Below are 27,327 nucleotides of genomic sequence, written 5' to 3' on the forward strand. Positions count from 1 at the left end.
CCCATATTTTTAAACAACCAAAAATAGTACTTCTACCCCACCTGTTCATGAGAGTGAAGAACAAAGCAAGGATGGGTTAATTTTGTCATGTTCTACTTCTTTACTCCTTTTCCTCTTTGTAAAATTAGAGATAGATTAGATAGATAGAAGCATGTGTGTACATGTATATATATACACATGTGGACTCATACATGATCAAAGCAGAAAACTTAAAGATTACAGAATAATCCAAAGAAAACTAAATATAACCTATATCCCACTGACCATGGATGATTCATATCAATAGTTTTATGTACGTTTTTGTACTCTTTTCCTAAAAATTAAATGACACTACTTGTGCACTGCTTTTTTATTTGGCCTAATATTGTGAACATTTTCCCATGTAAACATACATAATTTAATGACCTGATTTCAGAGTCTATATGACATTTCATCTTATGGATTTTCATTATAGTATTAATCTCCTACTCTTGGACACTTAGGGTGATACCTCCTTTTCAAGAGTCAAAGGTCTTTTTCTTGCCCTGGAAGAGAATCCCAATTATCATAATTATCATCATCAAAATTACTTGTTGGCAATTAACTGAACATTGCACATTTATAATCTTTGTATCTTGCCTTATAGGAGTTAACCAAATAACTTCATTTATATGGTTAATCATGCCTCATTTATTTACTGGGTAGGGAGGGTGAGCTATGCAGGGTGCTAGTTGTATATAAAGAAATGCCGGGCACCTGGGTGGCTCAGATGGTTAAGCGTCTGCCTTCGGCTCAGGTCATGATCCCAGGGTCCTGGGATCGAGTCCCACATCGGGCTCCCTGCTCCTTGGGAGCCTGCTTCTCCCTCTGCCTCTCTCTCTCTGTCTCTCATGAATAAATAAATAAAATCTTAAAAAAAAAAAAAAAAAGAAAAGAAATGCCATTGTCCTGTAGTAACCTATAATCTAATGGAGCCCATTACAGTAAAGCTGATGCACACTGGAAATTTGCCAGACCAGCATGGCTGTGGCCTTGTGGGGCAGGGGGCAGCAATGGGAGGGGAAGATGATGAGATTAGAAGTCTTCCCCAAAAAAGATGGAAATTTATGGGCACCTGGGTGGCTCAGTCGGTTAAGCGGCTGCCTTCAGTTCAGGTCGTGATCCCGGAGTCCCAGGATCGAGCCCCGCATTGGGCTCCCTGCTTAGCAGGGAGCCTGCTTCTCCCTCTGCTCCTCACCTCTCTCATTTTCTCACACTCTTTCAAATAAATAAAATCTAAAAAAAAAAAAAAAGATGGAAATTTAGGCAGAAAATTATAATATATGAAAATCACAGGGGGGCATTAAGTAGTTAAGATACTTCAAATTATTCAGTATGTTTGAGTAATGGGCAAAAGGATAAATAGAGGCAAGTTAGAAGGATTTGAATAAGATGTTAAAATATATCTTGGAGGGTGCCTGGGTGGCTTAGTTGGTTAAAGGTCTGTCTCCAGCTCAGGTCATGATCTCAGGGTCCTATGATCTAGCCTCACATAAGGCTCCTTGCTCAGTAGGGATCCTGTCTTTCCCTTTCCCTCTTCCCACTCTCTTTCTCTCAAATAAATAAATAAAATTTAAAAAAATATCTTGGAAGCTACATGAAGAAATGATACATTTTTAAAAAAGCCACAGTATGACAGAATTTGCATTTTAAAAATGACTCCAGAGGATGAGTAAAAAAAATATTGGAAAGGAGTAAGAACAAACTCAATAAGATAAATTGGGCAGGCTACCGACATTCTCCTCTAAGGCAGGTATGACACAGACTTAAACCAAGATAGTGTCAGTAAGATGGGGAAAATCGTTTGGATATATTGGAGAAATTTTATAGAAGTAGAATCAATAGAATTTCTGGATCTTTTCCAGCCACATTTACCAAAATAGAAACACAGAGAGCAATTCTTAGAATAGTAACAATTGCAGCTAACATTTATTATTTACTTACAATGTGTTAGACAGTATCCTAAATGCTCAACAAGCACCATCCTATTTTTATGCATATTTATTATCCACTTTCCATGTGTAAGTGCTTTCTGTATATTAGATCATCTGGTCCACACACAACCTCTGCAGTTAAACACTGTTAATATTTCCCACTTTGAATGTAAGGGACCAAGGCCTAGAGAGATTAAGTAGCTTGCCCGTGCACACAGCTAATTGATCATATGTATATGTAGTCAGAAGAGATATTTTTAACCATTATTTAATTATTTTATTAAGGTAATGCTGCCAATCTGAAAGATGTCTCAAAAAGTCTCTTGAAAATAAAATACTTACTCATTACAAAAGATACATAACAATAAAGATGCATTAAACCTCTCTTCAGAGGCTTAAAAACAAAAAAGTAAAAAAAACAGAACAAACACTAGAAGATGTGGGCTAGAATTTAAATCCTAAAAATTATAACCTGACTTCAAAGTAAATATAATTAATATTCAATTTCATTCTTCTTTAAGCAGAAATTATTCCTCTTTAAGTAAAAACTCAGTAGATATGAGTATTTTTAAAATACTATTTTATTGGAATCTGAGTCTATAGTACTATTCAAAACAAACTGGGACTAGAAAAAGGAAACTCTTACAGAATAAAACAAACTACTAAACGTAACAGGAAAAAGAAAATTTAAAAATCAACATTTTTCAATGACCAAAGTTAACAAATGATTCCATTTGACATCATCAATGTTTACTGGGTGAACAACTGTCAGGGAACTGGAAAATTACAGTGCCTCCAGGTATCATTGCATATTTACTAATTAACTACAAATAGAAAACAGTAAATTTACAATAGAAGAATCTGGCATACATAAGCTTAACCAAGTCATCAAACTTAGCATTACAAATAAGGGGACGAAGTGACATGATGTGATGCAAAGGAAAGTAAATCACATCAATGATAGTTATCACCGCCAAAAATTTAACTTGAATCAAATAATGAGGGGATAGCCAGGCAAATATAGAATGTGGCATTATTCTAACAGGTAACTGGTTTGGATCTTAAAAAAAAAAAAAAAAGTCAGTAAAACAAAGCAAAAGTTAAGGGAAAGTTCTATATTAAAAGAGAAGAAAAGAAATATGGGAACCAAAGAAATATAGGATCCTTAATCGGATCATGGATTTAAAAAAACCAACTATAAAGAACCGTTTGAGGCAACTGGAAAATTGGCATATGTATTATTTATTAGATAAACTTTTTAATGAATGTTAAATTTCTTGGGTTTGAAATATAGTATTGTGTTTATGTAGCAGAATGTGTTTTGGGGAAATATGCTAGAGTAATTTAGTAGGAGTTAAGTGTAATGATGTCAGCAACTTATTTTCAAATGATTCAGTCAGGAAAAAAAAATCACACACACAAGTGGGGGAGAGGTAAACACACAAATGTGGCAATATTTTAAAAACTGGAGAGTCTGAAGACAACTAGCGTGTTTATTGTGCTATTCTTTCTACTTTTCTATTAGTTAAACATTTGAAAAGGGAAAAATTATAAGGGAAAAATTTCTCAGATGGAATTAAACTCATCACTGGATTGTTAACATTATTAATTTTAAGTGTTTTTGGCAATCTTATAAACTCATGTAATTTTATCTCTCCCCGACAAATTTATCATAGTTATCTATAAACAAAAACACTCAAGAAATGTTTGTTGAACTAAATTGAATTGGTTTTATATCCCAAACATCTTTCCCCAAGTCTTTTTAGTACTGAATTCTTGTTAACTCCAATATTTTCATTTTGTTTGATCTTTACTCGCCATGCAGCCCTGAAGAATCCCTAATCCCCCTTTTATTATATGCCTGTCAGTTTCATAATTTTCTCTCAGTAAATGCATTAAATTTTGCCAATAATTAAAATTGTCAACAAATATTTAAATCTAGCTTAATATGTAGCCTTGCTATGAGTATACTCTAATGAGAGCAATCTCTCTGGAATTTTATACCAGACACTAACCCTCCAGAGGTTCATACAGATTCCAAAACACACATCTCTCCTTGAAGGCAAGGAAGGTCATTACAGGTCTAAAAGTATAAATGGAAACTTCAGTGTCACCTTCACTAGAAAAACTACTAATATGATGCCACTGTCCAAGAAATAAACAGAAACAGACAACTGGCAGTAAAGGAAAAGAAAACCAGAAAACACTTTATAATATACAAATGATGAAGCATAATTATATGGTTTTATCAAGAACAAAATAGAGCGACTTGACCTCCTCACGTCCATATTTATGCCCTGGTGGAACAGGACAGAGAAGGGCCTAAGGGAAGTAACAGGAACAGGAATAATTTCCTGTCACAAAGGAAAAGATGAAGATAAGCAAGGATATATTGCAGAGCCTGCTGACCTCAGAAAACTTATGAATATGTCTATATAGGTATGAGCTATCTATATTATATTGTATTTATGAATATAAATAACAGAAAGGAAGGAGGAAGGATGAGAGGGAAGAATGGAGTTAACCAGCTAAAAGATAAAGAGGATAGAATAAAATAATTGACTTTTCTAACCTATTACTTCTTCATGTAACTTCCAGCTACTTAAAAATAGAATAAAAGTTAAACTCTTCATGGTTTAGGAAAAGAAAATCTAAAACTGAAGACCTGAATTATAGTTGGATGTCATCTCATAATAATGTTTATACTTTGGAGGAATCTATCAGTCAGCATTCTCCATGATTTCCTTAAATATGAAATGGCACAACCTAAAATTTAAAAAAAATTATGGTACAATCTAAAATTTGAAAAATTATACAGTAGTATCCTGCTTTACAGAAGAAAGCAATTTTTAGACTCAATTCCTTCCATCGCAAGATTATTTTACAACTGCCAAAAAAAAAAAAAAAAAGGCCACAGCTATGCTGACAAAGCAGTGTGGAGTAAACTCCAATCTACACATAACTTCAGAGACCTGCAGGTATAGAAAGTGAGAATCACCCACTTTTCCTGACAGCAAACATAGGTCATGTTTCTCCAGAAATTCTTGACCCCTATAGCGCAGCAAGAATCAGAAGTAAAATCAACTATGCCCTCAAAGAGATGGTTACCTTTTCAGTTGTAGTGTGTGCTTTTGCCTGGCTGCCTCACTAGGAAAAGATGGGAAATGTCAGACCAGGTATTAGAACTGCCACTTTATTTTTTCTTCCAGATTGACACAAAGGAATTAAACAACTTCCATGGCTCTCGGTTAGAGATGTCACTATTCACCTGATGATTCTCCTCCATTGATTAGACTGCAAATAACCAGTCTCATTTTTTCTTTACATTTTTAAACAGGAAAAACAGAAAAGCATTTAAAACTAAATACTACTATCCATTTACCTGATTTTTCCATAAATTGCTCCTTGAAGCTATGAAAGCAACATTTAGTGCACTGTAACACAGTATGTAAAGTTACTACAAAGGAAAAGACTGACTGACTTTTGGGGGAGGGCACTTAAATGCATAGTAATTTCTTCCATATTTAAAAAAAAATAAGCATGTGAAGCCTGTCCTTTACATAACAAAGTACCAGTTATTATTTAAAAACAAGCATAATGCTTATTTTGATACCATGTATTTCCCAGGCAAGATCTTAAAAATGAAGCATAAAATATAAAATTAAGAATTTTACTTGAGGGGAGCCTAGGTGCCTCAGTCAGTAAAGCATCTGCCTTTGACTCAGGTCATGATGCCAGGACCCTGGGATCTAGCCCCTGCTCAGCGGGGAGTCGCTTCTCCCCTCTTCACCCCTCCTGCTACTTGTGCTTGCTCAGGCAAGCTCAGGCTCTCTCTCTCTCTAATGAATAAATAAAATCTTAAAAAAAGCAATTTTACTTGAAGTATGTCAATTTTTTTTAAATAAATAGAAACAAATTTTTTGTTGGGAATGATTGTTGAATACACATGTGAACTTATTAAATAAATTACAGCAATCTCTTACTTTAAAGAACATCATTAGTTAGGACAAAATACCTCATTTCATTTAATAATATACGGCAATAATCACAAAAAAACAAAAACAAAAAAAAACTCTGGAAAAGGATGCTTTGATCCTGCCGATTGACTGAATGTAAAACTCTCTGAAACTCATTTATGACCTGCTCTAATAAATCACAATTCATACAGATGTGCCATGATTTATTTAGGTGTCACTAATAACCTTCTATTGGTATCTTTTCTCAAACCATAGCCCTCAGCTATTATGGCTTTCGGACCAGAATCTAGGAAGCCCAATTACTTCAGGCATTGTTTGTTGCCTAGAAATCTGAAATATAAATCAATATTGTATGTGAATATAGTATCTAGTATAATGTTGAATGAGATATCTCCATGAGTGATTGTTATACACATCCATGAGAAATGTTCAGTAACTGCCTAGTCTCAAAATTTCCAATCCAAAACAATGCCTCTAAGAATAAGCCAAGAAGTCCTGCGAGATGACCCTCCTGGTTCAAATGATTCAACAAGGAATGATTTTGGAAAGTTACCAGAAAGAAACCTTTAGGACACCATTATACACTGATCCGCATATAAAACACCCTCTCCTGGGCTTGCAGAACTGAACTGGACTGAACTCTGTAAGCTCTAAGGGCAAAGGGGCTGATACTTAGCAGCATAAAATGACACTGGCTTCTAAACTTCAGCGTTACTAATCCAAACTGACTCTGCAGATCATAAAGTACAATTGGCCTTTTCAATTTAGATTCAAACACCTGGCTAACTCCATTAGCCAGGGATTCCACGAAGCAAAAATCTACTGCCATTTAACCAATTCTTCCTTATTTTCTCCTATTTTGGAAGCTCTTTGTTTTTGAAGAAATCAAGAAAATCCACAACAAATGGAAACAAAAAACAAAAAACTTAAGCAAAATTGTATGCGTACTCCAGACAGCTTTTCACAAATCTTCATGAAAGAGAACAGACTGTACAGATCACTAAGAGCAAACTTATATCCAGGATAGGAGGCTCCTGTCATTTCTGGAGTACGTTTGTGTGTATTTATGTCACCGGATTCAACTCAAAGACCCTTCGTACAAACTAATGTAATTCAACAGATGTGAAAATTAGCCCAGTTTAGTCCACCACCCTCACCACCACTACCACTAAGCACAAGAACATAACCGAGGAAGTTTTCCTGCTTGGAAAATCACTGATTCACTGACTTCTTTTAACATCTGTATGTGCAGATACGACATACAATTCATAAATAAAGTGACAAAGCTACAACTTTAATACTTGCATTTTATATGTAAATCATTGTTAAATCCTGCAGAAGATAACCAACTAATGAGATAGCATAAGATGCTATCAACACAATAACTTCTCTTTGGTGTTGGAACATCACTTTACATAGAAGGATGCTTAGATTCAGACAAATGTGGGGAAAAATAAGAATTGACAAAACACATGTTTAGTGTCTTTGCATGATTAGGTTCAGGAACACTGCCAGGAGAAAACGCTGTGTATGATCTCATCTGATCTTAGTTACTTGTCAAAAAAGAAGTAAGAAGAAAATATCTTACTCATCAGATGCTGTCTTTTTAAGTTTGGTGGAACAAAAAACATGTTCGTTGCTTTAATAACTACAAATAAACAAAACTGACGAGGTGAACAAAAATCAATACACAGATTCCAAAAATTTTACAACTGTTTATTTTCAGTTCAAACATGGCTGATGTCAATTAGATGCAGCTCTGTCCTGGTGAGTCTCATGAATCCACCATGTCAGATAATCACCTTCCATGGAACTCTTTGAAAATTCAATGCTGTGCTTTAAGTTATCTTTTCCCTAAACCCTTAAATGCTACAAAATTTTAAAAATTATTGTTTTATATTTATTGCAGCCATTCTTTCTCTTTTTGTCAGTGGTAATGTTTTACTTACAGTACAGAGGCTACTTAGTATTGTTGATGTAATGGACATTTATGATCACTGATAACATGTTAACCATTTTTGTGAAAATTTTTTTAAGTATTATGAAAAATCCTTCAGAGTGAAAAATGCACACTATACATTTAAAATGTAATCCTCAGTAAGCAAAATATGTGAAATCTTGATTTACAGATGAAGGAGGTTATTAGGTTGTAACATACATTGCTAACTAGAAAGAAAAGGTGCTTTTGGACAATGCTGTAAAAATGATAAATAAAATATAGCCTTCCTGACTTTGTCTTTAATGAGACCATTGCACTTTTTATAATCACAAAGAAATATAGTGTTTCATTATGTTTTGACTGCAAACTAGGAACTGAGAATTTTCTTGAAATTTACATCTTTTATTAGTGAAAACTCAATCTTCTCTTCCTGTGATGAGGCACTGTTACAAAGACTAACAGAAGCCAAATGAGAGCTGTTCTACATGCATGTTTTACATGCAGGCAAGCCCTGCATGTAAAATGTCATGACATGTATAGGAAAATAATACAAAGCTACACTGGTGTCTAAAATGGTACATCTGTGGCTATTGTGAAAAATCAACTAAAAATATGGAGTGGCTGAGGGATCTATATTTGCTTACTTGACCAACACACATATACACTCACACACACACACATTCCGTCCATCATTCACTTTTTGAAGTGTCAGAAAACATTACTTCTCAAATGACACACAGGGTTTCATTTGCTATGCATAAGGTCAGTGAATATTAGCTTCATTTACACTTGGCTGAGAATCAGTTGGTGTCAACAGTAGAGACTTAGTTCCTCTACTGAGCGGGTTTAGAATCTTGACAGAAAGCTGCCACTGAAGAAGATGGATGATCTTCTCTGCTGACCCTGCTCCCCTAAAGTGTCATAGTTTGGGTCTCTTTCTATCTCCACAACAAAAGACCCTCTCTGAGCTTCCCAGTGGCCTTCAGCTTTATTGGTGCTAACAGGTCCAGACATTTTCATCGATTGGATTCTCTACCTTTTAAACACAAGAGTTTGCCCTTTTTGGCTAGCTAAACCTTGGCACAGATGTCTTTTTTTGTAATTGCATCTCTGCTGTCTATTGGAAAGGATGCAGTCAGACAGGCAAACATCATGTCAGCACAGAAAATGTTGAACTATTTATCTCAGTTACCCAATGCCATTTTAGTGAAAGTGGTATGTCATCTGTCTGCAGAAATTAACCCTTAGATAATCTCATAGTATCCTTCTAAATGGAAAGTCAAAATTTCATGTCTATTTGATGACTAATATATGTAAAACACATTATGCAGAAGTATTCAGTAGGTAGGAAGAAAAGTACTTCTCATTTTATATAAGAAGTTACCGACAACCATATTTTAAAACAAATGTACCTGAAAGTATTCTATATAATTTTCATTCTACATAATTCTAGTCTCTATAATTTTTTCCATTTTGCTTTCTACTACTGTAGGCTGACACTGTGAAATATGGCCTTCCCGGACTAAAAAAAATACATGAAAATATTTAATACATAACAAAGATGCTATAATGATATAATAAATTACATATTGCTTTGAGATCCTGGCTGTGAGCTATTTTAATAGGTTGGAGATTTGTTATTGATATTTGAATAATCCAAAAGAAATTACCTAACCTCAAATTCAAATGTTCAAAAACACATGTGCTCAAATGATGAAAAGTTCTTACAAACAAATTTACATGTAACACATTTTACGAGAAATGACTATTTTGAGTATGTATGGATTTCTAACTCAGAAGCTCTATAATATTATAATACATAACTGTCAACATCATTTATTCCATGCAAAATACAATTTAACATATTGGCATATCTGGAATTGCAGCATTAGCTAGTAAATATATATGTATGGAAAATATACTGATCTCAATACAAAAAGAGAGAACTAAAAATAAAAATAAATTACATAAAAATGAAGATAAGGACATACCAATTCTAACTCGGGTTAACCCTTTTGTTAAACTACAGACAAAATATAATGTGATGATTTTCTTGTATCTGAAATAAAACTATTAAACCTCTATTAAAAGATTCTGAAATTCTGTATGTTATTTTTCAGTGTTAATGCTTTCATCCAAGTTGAGAAAATTAGCAAATTTTAGTTGAAAATAACTATTAATTAAAATCTCTATAGCCAAACCTTTTGTTCTAGATATAGTTTTAACAACTCTCATTAAAATAAGTATATTTTTTAAGGCTAAGGAATCCATTTAAAAATATACAGTGCTGAGACCATTCAAGGGAAAAATTCAAGAACACAGTTAGTTCCCTTCTATTTTTAATATCATATAGACTGTACATCAATGACTTTTAACTTTTATTCTCTAAATTAAATAATATTTCCTTCAATACAATGCCAATAATTTCAGGTATGTATGTACAAGGCAACTATCAACCTTTTTTTTTTTTTTTTTTTTAATTCCTCTTTCCTATAAGAGAGAGTGAACAAAATCAACATTCTGCCTCTAGGCATCAGGAACCTGATTTTTCTAAAAAAAATCAAATTAGTTACTACTTTAATTTGATAATTATGGCACTAAAGATCTAAAACTAATCTTAAGATCAAATGAGTTCTTAGGACTATGCAATGTTTTTTAAAAATAAAAATACCAATAAGATTGCTCATGCCCAATCTGTTCAACTGACCTAAGTATCCTGCCTATGCAGATTCTCAGGAGCATGTCCGTCAATCACTGTCAGCATTCTGTCAGACCCCACTCTGACTGCAAGTGACAGTCAGTTATCTATTGACATTAATGAATAATAAATAAGCATGCCCTTTAGATTTATATGAATCCAATGTATATTATTGTCAGTATAGATTAGCCTATATGCAAAAGCAGATTTGTGGGTTTTTTTTGGGGGGGTTGTTTGTTTTTCATCTCATACATTAGGAAATGATAAAAAAAAAAATACAAAAGCAAAAACAAAAGCAAGTGCCTGCAATAAAAGATGTGTTTAATGTGAACTCTGGTATACATTAGTGTTTTGTTTTTCAACAAGTCAACCTTGGCTCAGCTTGTATCATATAAGCTTAAATGAGCTGTATTCATAGGCCCCTGAATATTTATGCTATCTTTTACAGACCTAACACATAGTTTGTTGTCTCTGCAATAGAGTATACAATGACAGAAAATCCTTAAAAAACTAAAGATCAGAAGTTGTGGCAGTATCCGAACCTTGCTTCTCTTTTGTATTCACCCTTAATCTGCCTTCCTGATGGATAAAAATTATTTACATTATTACTACACTCTCCTTTGTTGTTAAGTATCCATCTGCCCTTCTAATACCATAACAAAACTGTTACAGCATTTTGAAAAGTAAGAATTAAGAACTTTAACTAATTAAGCATTCATATATACATCTTGACTAAGTTCCTTTATGATACTGACTGACAGTTGGTAATTCTAGAATTATATGATCATAGTCCAAACGTTACAAAAGGGACTATAACCTCCAGCACTGATCAAAGTATGTTTTTTTTTCTTAGCTCAATAAAAACAAGTTAGAATTCAAATTATAAAAGTTTTGCCCCATATTATGAGGTGCGATTTTTATTTTTAAATTTAAATTTTAAATTAGCTTTCCATTATGAAAGTCTCTTCTCAATTTAATATTAAAAGTTAAATTTTACAAATTTTTGTAAATAATGAACATTACCAATGATGTGAAGAGGTAAAAACTAGATTTCCTATTAGACCTAATTAAGACTTCTACCAAAAACATAAAAGGATGGAGAGTAGTTCAAAACACAAAGTTATGCCATCATTAGGTCAAAATTTTACAAAAAATAATGAGTAATAATTATTAATAAGGTTCAATCTTTTTTAATTGATATGCATAGCACCAAATTATAATACGTGAAATCACTGTCATGTAAGGAAGGCAAAAAGACAGTGTTGCCAACTATATGCCTAGACTTCAGTAGGTGAAAACACAGAGTAGGTAAGGAAGATATACTCTCGCTATTTTAATCCACTTAGTAGATGGGAAGGTATGTTCTGAGAAGTTTCAAACCAGGGAATAGCATAGAATTTTCTGAAAAGTAAATGAAAAGCTATTGCCAAAGTCTGCGACACTATAGGAAAAGATGCGGGGGAAGAAAAAAAGGAAGAAACTAGAGGGAGCAGGGATGGGAGAGAACACCCGCTTTACCACATTGAAGGGTGAAGGATATTAGAAAGAAGGATGGCTACACATACAGTGATGGCCTGGTGAATAATCTTGAAAATCGACGGGAGCTATTTGAAATTTGAAGTGGATAGTAATGTTGTCATACTGGAAAAAGTTAAGAAGTGGCAAAATGATCAAACCATTATGTTCAGCCTTGAAAAACACAGTATTCTTGTACATGTTTGCGCAGAATAGACATCAGAAACAGCAAGAAGCACGGTTGAAATGGCAAACTTAAAAGTTCCTATCAGGTTTCCTTTGCAAACTAAGATACTGTCTCAACATATTAAACTCGGAGCCACATGTTTTCCCAGCTCCAGCTCACAACCCGAATGTCTAAGCTTAGAATGTGTTAATTCTAAAGGTCAGTTTGAGAAATAGATTTTGCAGAAGCCTGACTGTCCCTCTGTCCTTGCCAGGTCTGAGGGGCTAAGGTCTGAAGGGTTTCTCAGAGGAGATCCAGTCAGAAATCACGAGGTTAAACAGCAGAGTTGCTGCTCCCTTCCAAATTCTAGGTTTCTGATAACATAAGAGGTATATCCACTATCCTCATTATAAAGCACATTTATTTACAATTGCCACAATACCCAAAACATGCTAATTGCTAAAATTTACCTTCCTAGGAGCTGGTAATTAAAAGAAAAAAAAAAGAAAGAAACTAAGAAAAAGAAGGGGGAAAAAAGGACTTTACTTTCTTATATGGCAGAGAAACCTAAAACAATCTACTTGAAAATAAAACATTAAAAGTTAGTTTATAATGTTTTTCTTTGTGAAGGAAAATTTAATGACATTGCTGAGGTAGCTTTTATTTATTTTTTTCTTTTTTAAATATGCAATAATCCAAGAATATCCTATAAGAGTTTTCAGGCTCCTTTCAAAAGTCAATTGAGATTTCCACAGAGAAAGAAGTCTTAACTATTCAGCACTTCCAAATTAAAATATTAGTACAGAGCAATTTAGAAATCTAAAAATGGGTCAAGGAAAAAATCAACTTAATTTTTTGTTCCATTATGTTGATGTATGCTTTTTTACCCCGGGGGCAGGTAGAGGTGGGTAGTGAATGTGTGTGTGCATATATATGTATGTGTGTATATATGTATGTACATATGTGTGTGAGTATGTGTGTATGTGTGTGTATATACATATATGTATATATATATATAGTGTACGTAATGTCGAAGTGGAAAAAAAAACTGGAAAGAGTAAATTCTGATTTTACTTTGGGATCTGTCATGAATGAACTGTTAGAACTATAAATGAGGTCTTTAGTTGTCCCACTTATTAAAAAAAAAAAAACCCTCTAATTTATTTTTGATAATCTTTAAGGTACACTCAAACTCCAAGAATTCATGATTCTAATTGTCTTGGAAGGGATTATACCCTCAAGGAGTGCAAGAATGTCCACAGAACAGTTTTATTATAATGAATTTATATATTTGAGTAGGTAAGGTGCCTGTCCTATCTCACATCTTTTTTCAAGGATAAGACTACTTTACAGGAAAAGGTCAACTGAAATAGGAACACTGTGTAGTATAAGTTATTCTGCCTGCTAAAAATAGTAGATATGAAGAAATGTTTTTAAAATCAATCAAGTTTATTTATTTAAGCCATCTACTATTTAAATTAAGGTCATTAATTAATGTCATTAGGTAAGTTAATACCATTAGATGTTATTGTCTATATAGGAACTAGTGTAGCTAATAATAGTAAACTATTAAGTAAACATAGAACATATAAATCACTGGAAAATACAGAGTAATGTAGTAAAGTCACTAATATTCAGTTTAGTTTTCTTAGAATTAGCTTTTATTACATATAGTGATTCTTTAGATATATTCTACCCCTCCACACCTACCACTCCCATCCTTAATCCCTCTCTTATCTTATTCTTTTTTAGAAAGAATGTTCTTAAAAAGTAAAGTAGGTAATATTAACATAATAGTTAACCATTTAATAAATGACAAATGGAAGATACGCGGGTAATAATTATATCTGATTGATAGTCTATTTTACTAATAAAAGCATCATGGTGCTCCTAGGTTTTCTATAAAAGGTTCTAATTCAGCTTTTAATGGCTTCAGTGTAGGTCGGAGGCTAACGTCACCATATATGAGAAGCTAAACTAGGTATTAGTTGGGTAACACATGAAACATAAAACACAGTATGTGTCCTTTCAAAGCCTCCTGGTTTTCTCTTAGAGGCAAGAGATAATATCATCATTAACAGTAAGTAATCTTTTCATTTCAAATGAAAAAACGCAAAACCCACAGCACAAAAATTATAATCTTGAAACAAATTTCAAATTCCTATACTCCAGAATGTATTTTCCCTGGTTTACTGTATCATTCATTGAACCCAAGCTAAACAAAGTAAACTGAATAATAAACGTTCCATACTTCTTCACAAAACCACAGAATCTGAGAGAAATATTACACATTTACTTCAACTAAGGTATATCTTTTTCTGTGATCCTGTGAAATGCTGTTATATGGGGAAAATGCTATGATATATATACACAGATTTTATACTCTTTAACAAAGCTGATATCATAGGTAGAAAGCAAAAAATAATGTCTGTAACTCATTAATTTGACCTAAATTCAAAGCTGCCTGCTTTTGGTACCAGATTTTTTAAAACCTCAAATTATATATGCATGTAACCTTCTACTTTTCACATAATAACATGACATGAGTATCCTAATAAAGATGTGCCTCCATAAATTTAATTAGTAAGATATTCTGCAGAGGATGGGATAACTTAAATTCTCTTAAATGTGAGGAAAATTAGAGTTAAGAGACTTTCTGAAATTTTCCTCTCTGCATCATGCATCAGATTTTTATACACATAGAGGAAAACATCAAATGTATAGCTAGGTCAAATTTCTCCCATGAAAATAATATTGTTATTTGTATAAAATGACTATATTATGCACAATATCATTATAAATAAATCTTTTGTGGATTATAATGTTTCATCTTAGAGGAAATGCCTAGAAGTTCGATACAGGAATCAAACCAAATGCAAAGTTTGCAGGTTTCATTGATTCGTATTATGACACTGCCTGCCAGAAATTAATGACAATTTAAACTGCCACTGGAAATATAAAAGTTTGACCACATACTTGCTGAAGTTAGGATAATTAGAAATGTTCTGAAGTCATATAAACCGTAGCAAGGTAAGTCTTATACATTAATTTCATATTTCCTTGCTTCCTTATTTTTTCCTCACTTCAGATCTTCCTTCTTCCTCCTCTGTATGTAGTGAATAGTTACGTTCAGTGCACTGTGGGCACATACAAAGATGACTGAGGATGAGTAAAAAGCAGTATAATTTTAAGTGAAGTCCACGGTGTCCTAGTAGGAAATTTTAATATGATTCTAATTTAACTATGACCAAGACATTTATCCATATTTCTGAAGACTTATGAGCAAATATCTCTGTAAAGGACAGAAGAAACTGGTAACAGTAGTTACACTATAAAAAGGCCCTATGGGACAGGAGCGTAGGGATGGCATGGACTCCAGATCTACGCACATTAGCAAAGAGGCCTTAAACAAGTATTATGAGCTCATGAAAGTGAATAGTTGAAGAGTATAAAAAATTGTAATATAGCTATAACTCAAACAGAAATATATTTGGACATGATACTGAATTTAAATAATTTCTGATTTATAGAATAGAATAGAATATTAGCTTAGGGACCGATTTCTCAGGTTTGTTTCTATTATTTGATTTTGTATTGCAATTCAAGATAATATTTACAATATATAATTTGGAAGCAAAATAATCTTATAAAAATCACTTTCCCATATAAGATCAACATAAATATACGTCAAGACTTTTTTTTTTTTTTAAGTTTATTTTCTTTTAGTAATCTCTACACCCAACATGGGGTTCAAACTCACAACTTTGAGATCAAGAGTCGCATCCTCTTCCGACTGAGCCAGCCAGGCACCCCAAGGCCTTCTTATTTTAGAAAATATTAGAGGCTCTTGGAACTCTCTCTTTCTCAAGACATAGGTATTAGTAACAAAGGTGAAATGGCTTTCATTTCATTAGAGGAAGGAGATGTAGAAATTGAAAGAAAGACACACACACAAAGGCAGAGACAGAGAATGGGAATATGACAATGAATAAATATATTATTTTCATAGAAATAAATTCCAAATCTGGAGCAGATTCCTGTCCAGGTTTTCTAATGATTGGCCTATCATCTTACTATATGTTATGAGGAGAAGAAATATAATAAAGGCTTCTCATTCTCATCAGGTTTAGGGTTAATCATAGAGGCTAGCCATATACAAAAAGAAATTAAATCATGATATGAATATGAAATTACAAAAATATTTGCCTTGGCAATGGGCAGTGTATGATTAAGTCTTTAAGAAAGCTGAAAAACATTTATTGGCAGATTAAGATGATACAAGAACTGTGCTAGGTGGGTACCATGGTCGGTAGCAGAAAACTGTACGGTGTGGTTGTTAAGGAGCTTAGAAGCTATAGAAGGAATTACAAATAAAGACTAAAATCAGATTGCAGGGTGCCTGGGTGGCTCAGTTGGTTAAGCATCTGCCTTCGGCTCAGGTCATGATCCCAGGGTCCTGGGATAGAGTCCTGCATCAGGCTCCCTACTCAGTGGGGAGTCTGATTCTCCCTCTCCCTCTGCCTGACAGTCCCCCTGCTTGTGCCCTCTCTCTCTGACAAATAAATAAAAAATAAAAATAAAAATAATCAGATTGTGTGTGATGATTCCCACAGGGAAAGGGCAAAGTATGCACAAGAAAAGATGCTCTAACAGAGAATAAGAGGCATTTAACTTGAAATTGTAAGGAAAGGCACAATTTCAACCAGCTGATACAGGCTAGCTGATGCTGCAGGTTGAAAAAAAGTGAGGCATGGTAAGTACCAAGAGAGTGTTACTACCAGTAACTGCCATCAGAATTTGGAAGAGAGAGCTCACTGAAGAACTCGGGAATGTGCAGGATGAGAGACTATGGACTCTGAGAAACAAACGGAGGGTTTTAGAGGAGAGGGGGGTGGGGGGATGGGTTAGCCTGGTGATGGGTATTAAGGAGGGCACATATTGCATGGAGCACTGGGTGTTATATGCAAACAATGAATCATGGAACACTACATCAAAAACTAATGATGTAATGTATGGTGACTAAAATAACAAAATAAAATTAATTTAAAAAATTTTTTAAAGATACAATAGGTAATTGTGAGAGGCCATGATGTTTGTTCGTTTTTCTGTTTATTTGGGGCCAAATATTAAGTAACGGTATCATAAAAATATCTATGGGTATACTTACTGTAGAATGACAGATCAGTACCAGGCTGGGGAACAGAGGCTTTGAGTATGATAAATAATGTGACAGAATGTTAGAAAAGATTAGGGTCAAGTTGGAGGGACTTAAATGCCAGCCTAGAAAACAGAGAATTTTTTATTGGTAATGAGGAACCTGAAATTTTCTGATTAATAAAGTAATACTATCTATGTTGTGTTTGACAAAACTGTATTCTGACTGCCATGTGAAAAAAAGAATTGGGATAGGAAAGATAATGGCAAAGCAGACGAAATATTTAGGATGTGAGGAAAGACAGAGATAGAAGTACTTTGAAATTACTATAAATTTAAAAAATGTTCAGATTTGTAGCACCTTTCAAGATCCTGGAAGAACATTTCTTTTTATAAAAGACTTTGTGATAGATAAAAATGCCCATCTGTAAAGATGTGGGCACTGTATTGGTTAGGGGCAAAAATTCCTGGCCAGACCACCTTGACTAAACAGCAGTCTACCACTCTGTGCGATATTAGGTACTTAACCCACGTCTCGCTGTGCTTTGGTTTCCTTACATAATAATGTGTGTGTGTGTTAGTGTGTATTTGCATCTATATATCATATGTATATGTAAATGTATATATACATTTCGTGTGTATATATATGCATCTCATATATATAATTTAGTATAGGTAAATATTGTAATTATTGAATTACATTGTAATTCATTGTAATTACACTGAATGTAATACCTTAGTAAGAGTAATTTTTGTCCTTTAAACAGAATAATAGCGCTTACCTACTAGATAAAATAAGTTAGTAACATCCCTCTTTGAGACTAAATGAATTAATACATGTAAAATACTTAAAACAAGCTCTTGCCATCTATGAATAACTAGAAAGCAAACAAATCTATGACCTGTTTTTGTTGAAGGCCTTGAATCTCCCCCTTTTAAATTATTTAAACTATGTCTTCTACTTACTACTGCTCTATCACCTGAGCCCTGTATTTTACACAGATACAAACTTAATTTAAAAAACCCATATATTCAAGAAACAATTCAAGCTGTTGTTGTATGAAATACCAGGTTACACATAACTTATAATTGCTAAAAAAGAAGTCAATGCTCAAGGTAATTTAAAAATTCAGAGAACAGGGCACCTGGGTGGCTCAGTCGGTTAAGCGACTGCCTTCAGCTCAGGTCATGATCCCAGGGTCCTGGGATCGAGTCCTACATCAGGCTCCCTGCTCTGCGTGGAGCCTGCTTCTCCCTCTCCCACTCCCCCTGCTTGTGTTCCCTCTCTCGCTGTGTCTCTCCCTGTCAAATAAATAATAAAAAATAAAAAATCTTTAAAAAAAATAAAAAAATAAAAATTCAGAGAACAAAAGATCACCCACGATCCCACCAGACTGACACATCGATTGTGTTATTTATGCTTGCATCTCTTCTTTTCCCGATGTATATCTTGCATATTCTAAATATCGGTGTTTGCAAAATTTTAATTCTTTATTTTTCATTCAAAATTATTAATAGGGAGTAATTTAAAATTCCTATATCGCATGGCTGATATTTTAGGGACTAATTTCAATCAAAGTGATGCACTTTATTTTGGACATTTAGGTTATTTCTAGTATTTCAAATCGTATACATTGCTGGAGAAAGAAAGAAAGAGTTATGTAAAAAATTATTTTATTTCATTGAAATATCTTCTCCCATAAGTTACCAGGGATGAAATTACTGGCTTAAAGGATATTTAACTATTTGTGGCCTGTGAGATCTATCCTCATTCACTCATTGCCATGAGATTTCTTTACTTAGCAAACTCCTTGTTGATTAATAACAAGATAATAGCAAGCATTCATTGATTATTTGCTATGTCCCAGATACTATTCTTAGGGTTTTTACATGTATTATTTCATTTGATTCTAACAAGAACCCTATGCAGGAGGTACTATTCTTATTAGCCCCATTTTATACTTAGGAAATTAAGGCTTAGAAAGATTGTCCTAGTTTACACACCTGGTATGTTGTAGAGCCAGAATTTGAAAACTCTTGTGACTCTACATCTGAGCTATTAACCCTGTATATCTTACTTTTCTGTTTATATTTGATTATAAACAAGATATATTATGAGGACTCATTTGTTTTCATAAAAAGTGATGGTACAAATTACATGCTTTTTGAGAAAAAAAAAAAGCACATGGTTTTCAAAAATCTAATCAACACAGGCTTTAATATTATCAATGCTTTCAAATTGAACAAATGTTTTTATTTAATTATATGTTATATGTCCATTAATTATATGTTAATAAAATAATGACAAGCCTGTAAACATGTTCATATAAAATATTAAGAAGCAACTATTAGGGAAATTCCTTATAACAAAAATTAGAAATCTAAAATTATTGGGAGTTCCCCTTTACATTAAAATTATCAAAAAAGAAATTCCTAAATTTTTATTTTAATTCAGAAAATAAAAATTAAGCAACATAAATAATGCAAGTAAATCCCATCTCCAAGATCTGATATATATGCATGTAAACTGAATAACATCCTTGGATTTTTTACAATTAGGGAGACCATATATTTTATCATCCAAATCGGAACACTTTGGAAAACAAAGAGAAATGTTAACAGAACAATTATCCCAGACAAATGAGGCATACAGTCACCTTACTTAGAATAAAATTTCACCATTTCTTCAGTAACTAAAATCCATTGGTTGAAGTCCAGGACAAATTTTAGGATGCAGTGTAGTGCAGTGAGGAAAAAGGATTTGATTTGGTAAACAGGATACTGGATTCCTACCCAATTTTCTTATGTATAAATATCCCTGAGCCTCAGTTTCTTCATATGTTAAAAGACACAAAAATATTTTCTTCTCTTAGTGATATGGTAAGCACTAATTGATAAAATGAACACGATGTTTAGTGTAAACTGCAAATTGCCCATACAAAGCCGTTATAATACTAAGCTCCACACTTTGACAAATACTGTTCTGCTTTTTAAATGAAATCTAATTATATAGAAGTTCCAAAAATTTCAAAATATATTTCAGAATACAATTTTATTAGTCTTCTGAATATATTGATATATGTAAAATATAATCTGCTAGTTTGCAAAGAAGCTGTGTCAACTGATGGTTAATTTTTTTAAAATGACTTTCTGACAATAAAAGCCTGCTAACCAACTGGAATTACATATTTTTAAATGACTGAAGAGATGTCTTCGTTAAAGCATTATAATAAAGAATTAGACAGAAGTTCTCCATATATTAGTAAGCTTGAGAAACATTTGGTTCTCAAAATTGAGGGTTTTTTTCGAACTCATGAAGAAATAAAAAAAGCTCTTACATCAAATAATCAAAACTGTGGTAAGTTTTCACAGTTGTTCATATTTCAAATTATACCCTAGCAAATATCACCGTAGACTTCCACTCTACAATGTGCCTTCATAGACATGCCTTTAAGTGGCTAACCACCCTCATTTGGCTAGGGACTCACTAGCATCCTCTCCCAAACACTTCAGTTTTCCTCAATATGGGACTGGAATTTGTTTTCAAACTCTTAACAGGATCCCTGAAAGGAAACAGGAGAAATACTATAAAGGCAGGCCTGGATTGATTCCAGAGGCAAGTACTCTCACAGCAATGCACTGGAATTATGCCAAGGAGGGAAGTGTTTTTGCAAATGAACATAGTGCCAAAGTTAAGTATAAGGTCTTTAATTCCTTTGTCAACATCACCAAGGTCAAAAATTAAGAAAGTTATGTGATAAACAATTTACTTGACTTAAAACAGTGCACACATACTCCTTCAATTGAACATAAGGAGGCATCTTGACTAATCACAGTTTTTTAATGAACTCTTTCTAATACCTAATTCCACCTACTTCAATGCAGGATTCATGTAGAAGACAGTGAAGTCATTTTACTTTATTTTTAACTACCTGAGTGTGATTTGCAGGTGACAATAATTTTGGTACTCAAATGTTCCAATTCTTGAAATTGAAATAAATAAATGTGGATAATTTTAATAGTACCACATTTAATGAGATTATTTTGCTGATTTGGAAGAAATTGGGAGCGTTTTCTTCATGGTAAATGTCCTTACTGCAGTTAAAGACTGTTTTTCTTACTAAGTTCTATACCTGTAAGTATAAAAAGCAAACATTTCCTGTTTGTTTTTAACAAATAAATGCAGAAATCATTTAGGTTAAATTACACAAAATGATACAAAAAATACAATAATTTTCCTTAAAAATCTTTAAGCCTTGAAAGAGAAGGAACCTTAATGTTATTTCTTAGACTTTCCTTAGCCAGGTTTAATTGGGCATTTTTGTAAATACTCCTGCTTTATTTATAATGTTTCCCATTTTTAATTGTGCAAAAGTTTAAATTCCATTTTCACATCAACCAAAATCTGCATTCTCCTCAAATCAGCTGTTTTTACAGCTAAAGTGTAATAGTATGTTCATAAATTTTCTTATTACAGTTATTATCAAGTAATAGTTGTTAACTTCCAGTCAATAAGAACACTGCTTTTCACTGAATTGATTAGTTCACTAAGAATATGTCTACACATCCCCAGTAGTATAGCATTCCGCCTACTAGTACTGATAAATTTTCATCAGTTTCTGATTTCCACATATATGGAACTTGCAGGATGATCTCTTCAATAAGAAATCCTACCACTGTAAGTGATGGGGAACGAGAACATGGGTAAGACGGGTTTGACTCCTTCGGGGGGGTGTCAAAGGAAGCTGCTAAACTGGTCTATAGAACCCAAACCTATAGCATCTATTTTGCCCAGAGTTCACTTTACAACATTAGCTATAACACGGATGACAATTGAGTGCTGGGTCCTCGGTATTTTATATGCTAGCGGCCATCCACATGAAGTATTTAACTCTTCAATCAGGACAGAAAAATATATTTGCTCAGTTACTCCATCTAAATAGTTTGTCCAATAGAAATATAGTATGAGCTATGATGTAATTTTTAAATTTCCAGTAGCCACATTAAAAAAGAATAAAAAGAAACAATTAAAATTAATTTTAACATTCTATTTTATTTAACCCAATATATCTAAAGTATGATCCTTTCACTATGTAAGCAGCATAAAAAATTGTTAATGATATGTTACATTCCTTTTTTTTTTTTTTGTACTAAGCCGTTGAAATCCAGTGTGCAAATCATACTTACAGCACATCTCAATTTAGAATAGCCAATTTTTAGACCTTAAGAGCCATGTGTGGCTCCTGGTTACTGTGTTGGACAACAAGATCTAAATACTTTTTAAACTATTATTTCTTCAAATATTCTACTAGAATAAGAATTTTATGGGGGAAGTAATATGATTTATACAGCAAATTACTAAGATCAAGACATTTGAATTCGCAATGAAAGAGAATAATATTTGCTAGGATTCTCCTTGCTTTGTGCAGAAACCAGGTCAATATTGTTGCTAAAAGCCCAGGCTCGGGAATCAGTGTGTCCTGAATCCGATTTTAAGCTAAGGCAGATATCACTTCCTAAAGTAATTACAAGCAAGCAATTTACCCTTGATACTACCAATTTCTTTTTTCTGTAAAATAGACATGAAAATGAAATCTACCTCATTAAATGAACTAGTACATATAAAGCATATGGAAGAGCATCTGCATATAGTAAGTTACTATCGTTAGCTCTAGTCCCGTCTAAATTAACTAGGATTTGCAGTCATTAAAATTATGTTGCCGGCTTTGAAGTACAAAGAATACATAAAAGTTATTTTTCAGAATGGATTATGTCTTATAACTTATAAATTAAAAGATATATAAATAATATAACCTTATTATAGAATTTTTTGGGATATGCACAAACAGAACAATATCAATTTTGAAGATCCATGTGACTGACACAGCTTTAAATAGAAAAATACTGGCCAATTATAATGACTACAAAATACTATACAAGAGAAAATCCAGTTTTAAAAAAACAAAGGAAAAGGTTCACTAATTCGTATGCTATTATTGTTTCAAAACATAGAGAACGCCCAACTGATGTATTAAAATAACTGAAGCTTTGCTTTGGCCCACTTCCACAAAAAACGTGGTCCATTATAACATGACTTATCAGAAAAGCATTTGTTTTATTATTTAGTCCAGAAAGGAAATATCGCTTTGGCAGAAGTAACTTTAAAGATCTATCAAGTGAAATTTGATGATTTTTGTATCAAAGTTTTATTATTTATTAAAAATAATCCTAAAAGTTTAGAAATATATTTGTATGTACCCTGTCAGTAGAGCTCGTTAGCAGCCCCATAACCTCCTTTTTTCTGCTGCTTACAAGTCCAGACTAAACAGATTTCACAACAGGAGGAATCCCCTATCATTGAGTCCTGATTGATGTCACACCTCACTCTGCTCACTCTCCTCTCTTAAATCTCATAGACCAATGTGCAACCATTGACTTCTAGGTCAAACATAGGGCAAATTAAATCTTAGTAACGAATGTCATTATTGCCAATATTTATTGCATACCATTAGTGCAGATATCACTGTGGGGAATCATTTGATAGCTCAACAGTGACTTCACTCAAGATCGGCTGAATCGGAAATGCTGGTGTAGCACAGACTCACTTGTTTAAATAACTATTATTACTCAAAATCTCTGATACTGAAATAGAAAAAAAATGCAAAGTGGAATTTTAATAGCACGTATTACTTACGTTCACAAGTGTCCCCTTTTTGCTGGTAGCCTGCTTTGCAGATACATTTTCCAATGGGCACTAACCATTCTCCTTCTGCACTGCAGTGCATCCTGGGGGAGTTTTCCGCCTCTTCCTCTGCACTGCTGACACATGTCCCTCGAACCTCGACTAAAGAGGAAAATTCTGAACCAGTCACTGTATCTGGAAAGATAGCTAAATTCTCAATAATGGACCAGCACTTCTTGTAGTATACTTTGACAGAAACCAAAGCTATGCAAGCCCCTACATCCTGAAAGGCAAGATAGAATCCCTTTTTGGACAAAGGTCCAATCTCTCTCACCTCAGTGTTAAGCTTCATCTTTCTTTCACCAAGGTCACCTTGGGTAAAACTTTCATCTGCAGCAATGGTGTCTATTTTTACATAGAGGTTTTCTCTTATATTCCTGCCAGTGTCGTAGTCTGTTTCATAATAGTACAAATTAAAGGTTTCCTTGCAAGTTCCCAGTACTCCAGGAAGACTGTTACAATCCCTCAGGGTAAATTTCAATTCTACAAAAATCCTTTGTGCATTGCCTTTCGAAATCCAGTTAGTCCGCAGCCAGTTGTTTTGGTTGGGTTCCATGACCTGGCACACCTGGTAGGTTCGGATCGGGGTGTAGTTCTCATCCAACCCACTGATCTCTTCCCACTGTAAAATGTTTTAAAAAGGCTGTAAGTCATTCAGCAAAAAAAACACAACATTTTCATTTTGAAAGCACATGAGGCATCGTTAGCAAAGCACACATGATGAACCGTGAGAGAGTTAGGTAGATTCCCACCCTGGCAAACACTGTACCCTAAGAAGACAGGACTCTCAGCTCAGCTTCACCCTGGTAGCGCAACATCATTCAGGTTGCCTGCATCGTTTGTACGTACAATAAATATTTCATTTTGTTTAATATCTGTTTGCTAGTGTATTAGTGTTTCTTTTTACATGTTTGCTTATGTCTATAGTCTCCACTGAGATTATAATTTTTATAGACTAAGTGCATAACACAATCATTTAAATTACCATTTAATGCATATGCATATGGCTACATGGCAGAATCTCTGATAACTCAGTTGACATTTTAAGTGCTGATGTTAAACTTAGAGCACCTAAAAAACACAGGGAAGAAAATGCCAAGAGTGCTCTGAAATGTAAAAGCAGCCCACAACATGTTGATATTCACAATGCAAAATCTTCTACAATCTTTCCAAAATAAGATATGAGAGTAACATTTTACAGAGCTATTTATTTACTGCAGTGTTATATATAATACTGTACATAAGCCACATAACTATAAATAAGTAGTTATAAAAGCATGATTCATCTTCATAAATAAATTGCTTTCAATAGACAATCAAATGTACACGGAAAATCAGCATGCTGGATCATATTTCAGTAATAAGCTTTTTGACAGGAAAAATATCACATATTTAAAAATGTCCATTCATATACTGATGCAATATATACTACAGCAAACATATATTTTCATGAAAAGGGAAAATAATACGTTTGGCAGAATTGGCAAAACTCTAAACATTATAAAGCCATGTATAATAATATCTATACCGCTCATTAGCAAATTCATTTCACCTAAAATATTCCTAGAAGTCTAACGTAACAGTTGATTATGTCCTTTCTTACCATTATCACAAAATTTCCCATTTTATATGCAGGCTACCTTAATAGTGAAATCATCATCTACTTGTATTTATTTCCCCAATATAAAATGCCAAATATGAAAATGTTAGTATTCAAATCCAAAATCACACAGCATGTAATATTTAAACTATCCTTTCAAGAAAAGCAGAAAGTAAATAAACTAATAAGCATGTGGTAATGAGTTTTATTTGTAAAACTTGATTAGAGGATTAATTTATTAAAATACTTTAAAATATTAATATCTACTTTTAAAGCTATTTTTTAGAAAACTGACAAATTAGCAAAATACTATAACTTAGAAATTTTTTGTATGACATTATATATTTGCTGCAATTTTATTATACATATCAAAACTCCTCAAATGCAGCAAAGAACCCATTATCATGTGCAGGTTTTATTCAACACAACTTGAGCTTGTGACTAGTTAATGGTGTGCATATTTCCCTTTGTTTCAGTTAGCTGCTTATAATCTGTATGAATGGCACTTAGCCAAATGTACCCAAATTCATCCATTTGGATGCAGAGATTTTAGTCCCTTAATCAGATTGAAATTATTAAAAAAAGTAAAACTAATAATGATATCTACCAAGAAATCAAAAGCTCTAAAGATAAATGTGCTCTTAACAATTCCCCAGCCTAAAGAAACCAAGGCTAATTATTATAAAGGCATATCTCAAGGTTTCCTTTTTCTAACTTCAAGAACAATCATATTACTTTGTTTTATGTATGAAAAATCAATTTCATTACTTTTGAAACCCAGTTAATTTTAATTTTTATTTAAAAATTTATTCCTGAGGGGAAAATTTCAAGACAACGATTGTATAGATCACAAATAGTAAGACTACACAAACGCATTTAACACAACTCTTGTTTTATTATTTCACTTTTGTAAGAGATTGCAATCACTTCTATAAATGACACCATTAGGAAAGAAGTCTTAATTCAAATACTGTGCTTTTATAGTATACTTATGAAAATATTTTCTAAAAATGTATCTTAATAACACTTTATTTCCTGCAAGATATTTAATAGCATTCAAACCAATCCATTTCATATATAAAAAATATTGTCAATTATCATTTCCTAATATTATCTGTTGATTCCTACAGATATGTAGGGTTAACTGTTAAGATATTTGGACTGATAAAATGCCCATTTGAGTCAAAGATAACATAGACAGTCATAATTTATCATTTCGTGGATTACATTGATGAAATACTACAATCACTACAATCCTGAATCAGTTTACTTCTCTTTAGAGATAAAAACTATCCTCCATCTCTATTTGTTTTAACTGATGGAGGGTAGAAAATGGGCTACATTTGTCATTGGTAAGAAAGGTGTTTCTTTTTAATTGTAAATGTCTTCCTAAAATGTATATTTTCACTCATGGAAACTATTCCACTTACAAGAAAAGTATGATACTCCTACCTTAAACTCAGTGCGCTTTTTATAGTTAATCTGTAAAATACTTGTCATTTTTTCATAATTTAATCTGACCTATACAGATAACTACAATATCATTTAAGCAATCTTTCAAATATTAATTCAATAAAAAAATCT

The 27,327-nt window shown here is 33.1% G+C and overlaps 1 protein-coding gene across 4 annotated transcripts in view; it reads right to left on the reverse strand.

Moving 5' to 3' along the window:
* EPHA7 (EPH receptor A7) overlaps positions 1-27,327 on the reverse strand; it is a 162,674-nt gene that overhangs the window by 129,526 nt on the left and 5,821 nt on the right. For all 4 annotated transcript variants that reach the window (XM_034991504.1, XM_034991502.1, XM_034991505.1 and 1 more), the window contains exon 3: positions 24,096-24,765. In XM_034991504.1, the coding sequence (XP_034847395.1) occupies positions 24,096-24,765 (670 nt within the window). The remainder of the gene's footprint in view (positions 1-24,095; positions 24,766-27,327) is intronic.

This window comes from Mirounga leonina, unplaced genomic scaffold, assembly GCF_011800145.1.
Source record: "Mirounga leonina isolate KUSES-001 unplaced genomic scaffold, KU_Mleo_1.0 Mir_53, whole genome shotgun sequence".
In the NCBI taxonomy this organism is placed as follows: Eukaryota; Metazoa; Chordata; class Mammalia; order Carnivora; family Phocidae; genus Mirounga; species Mirounga leonina.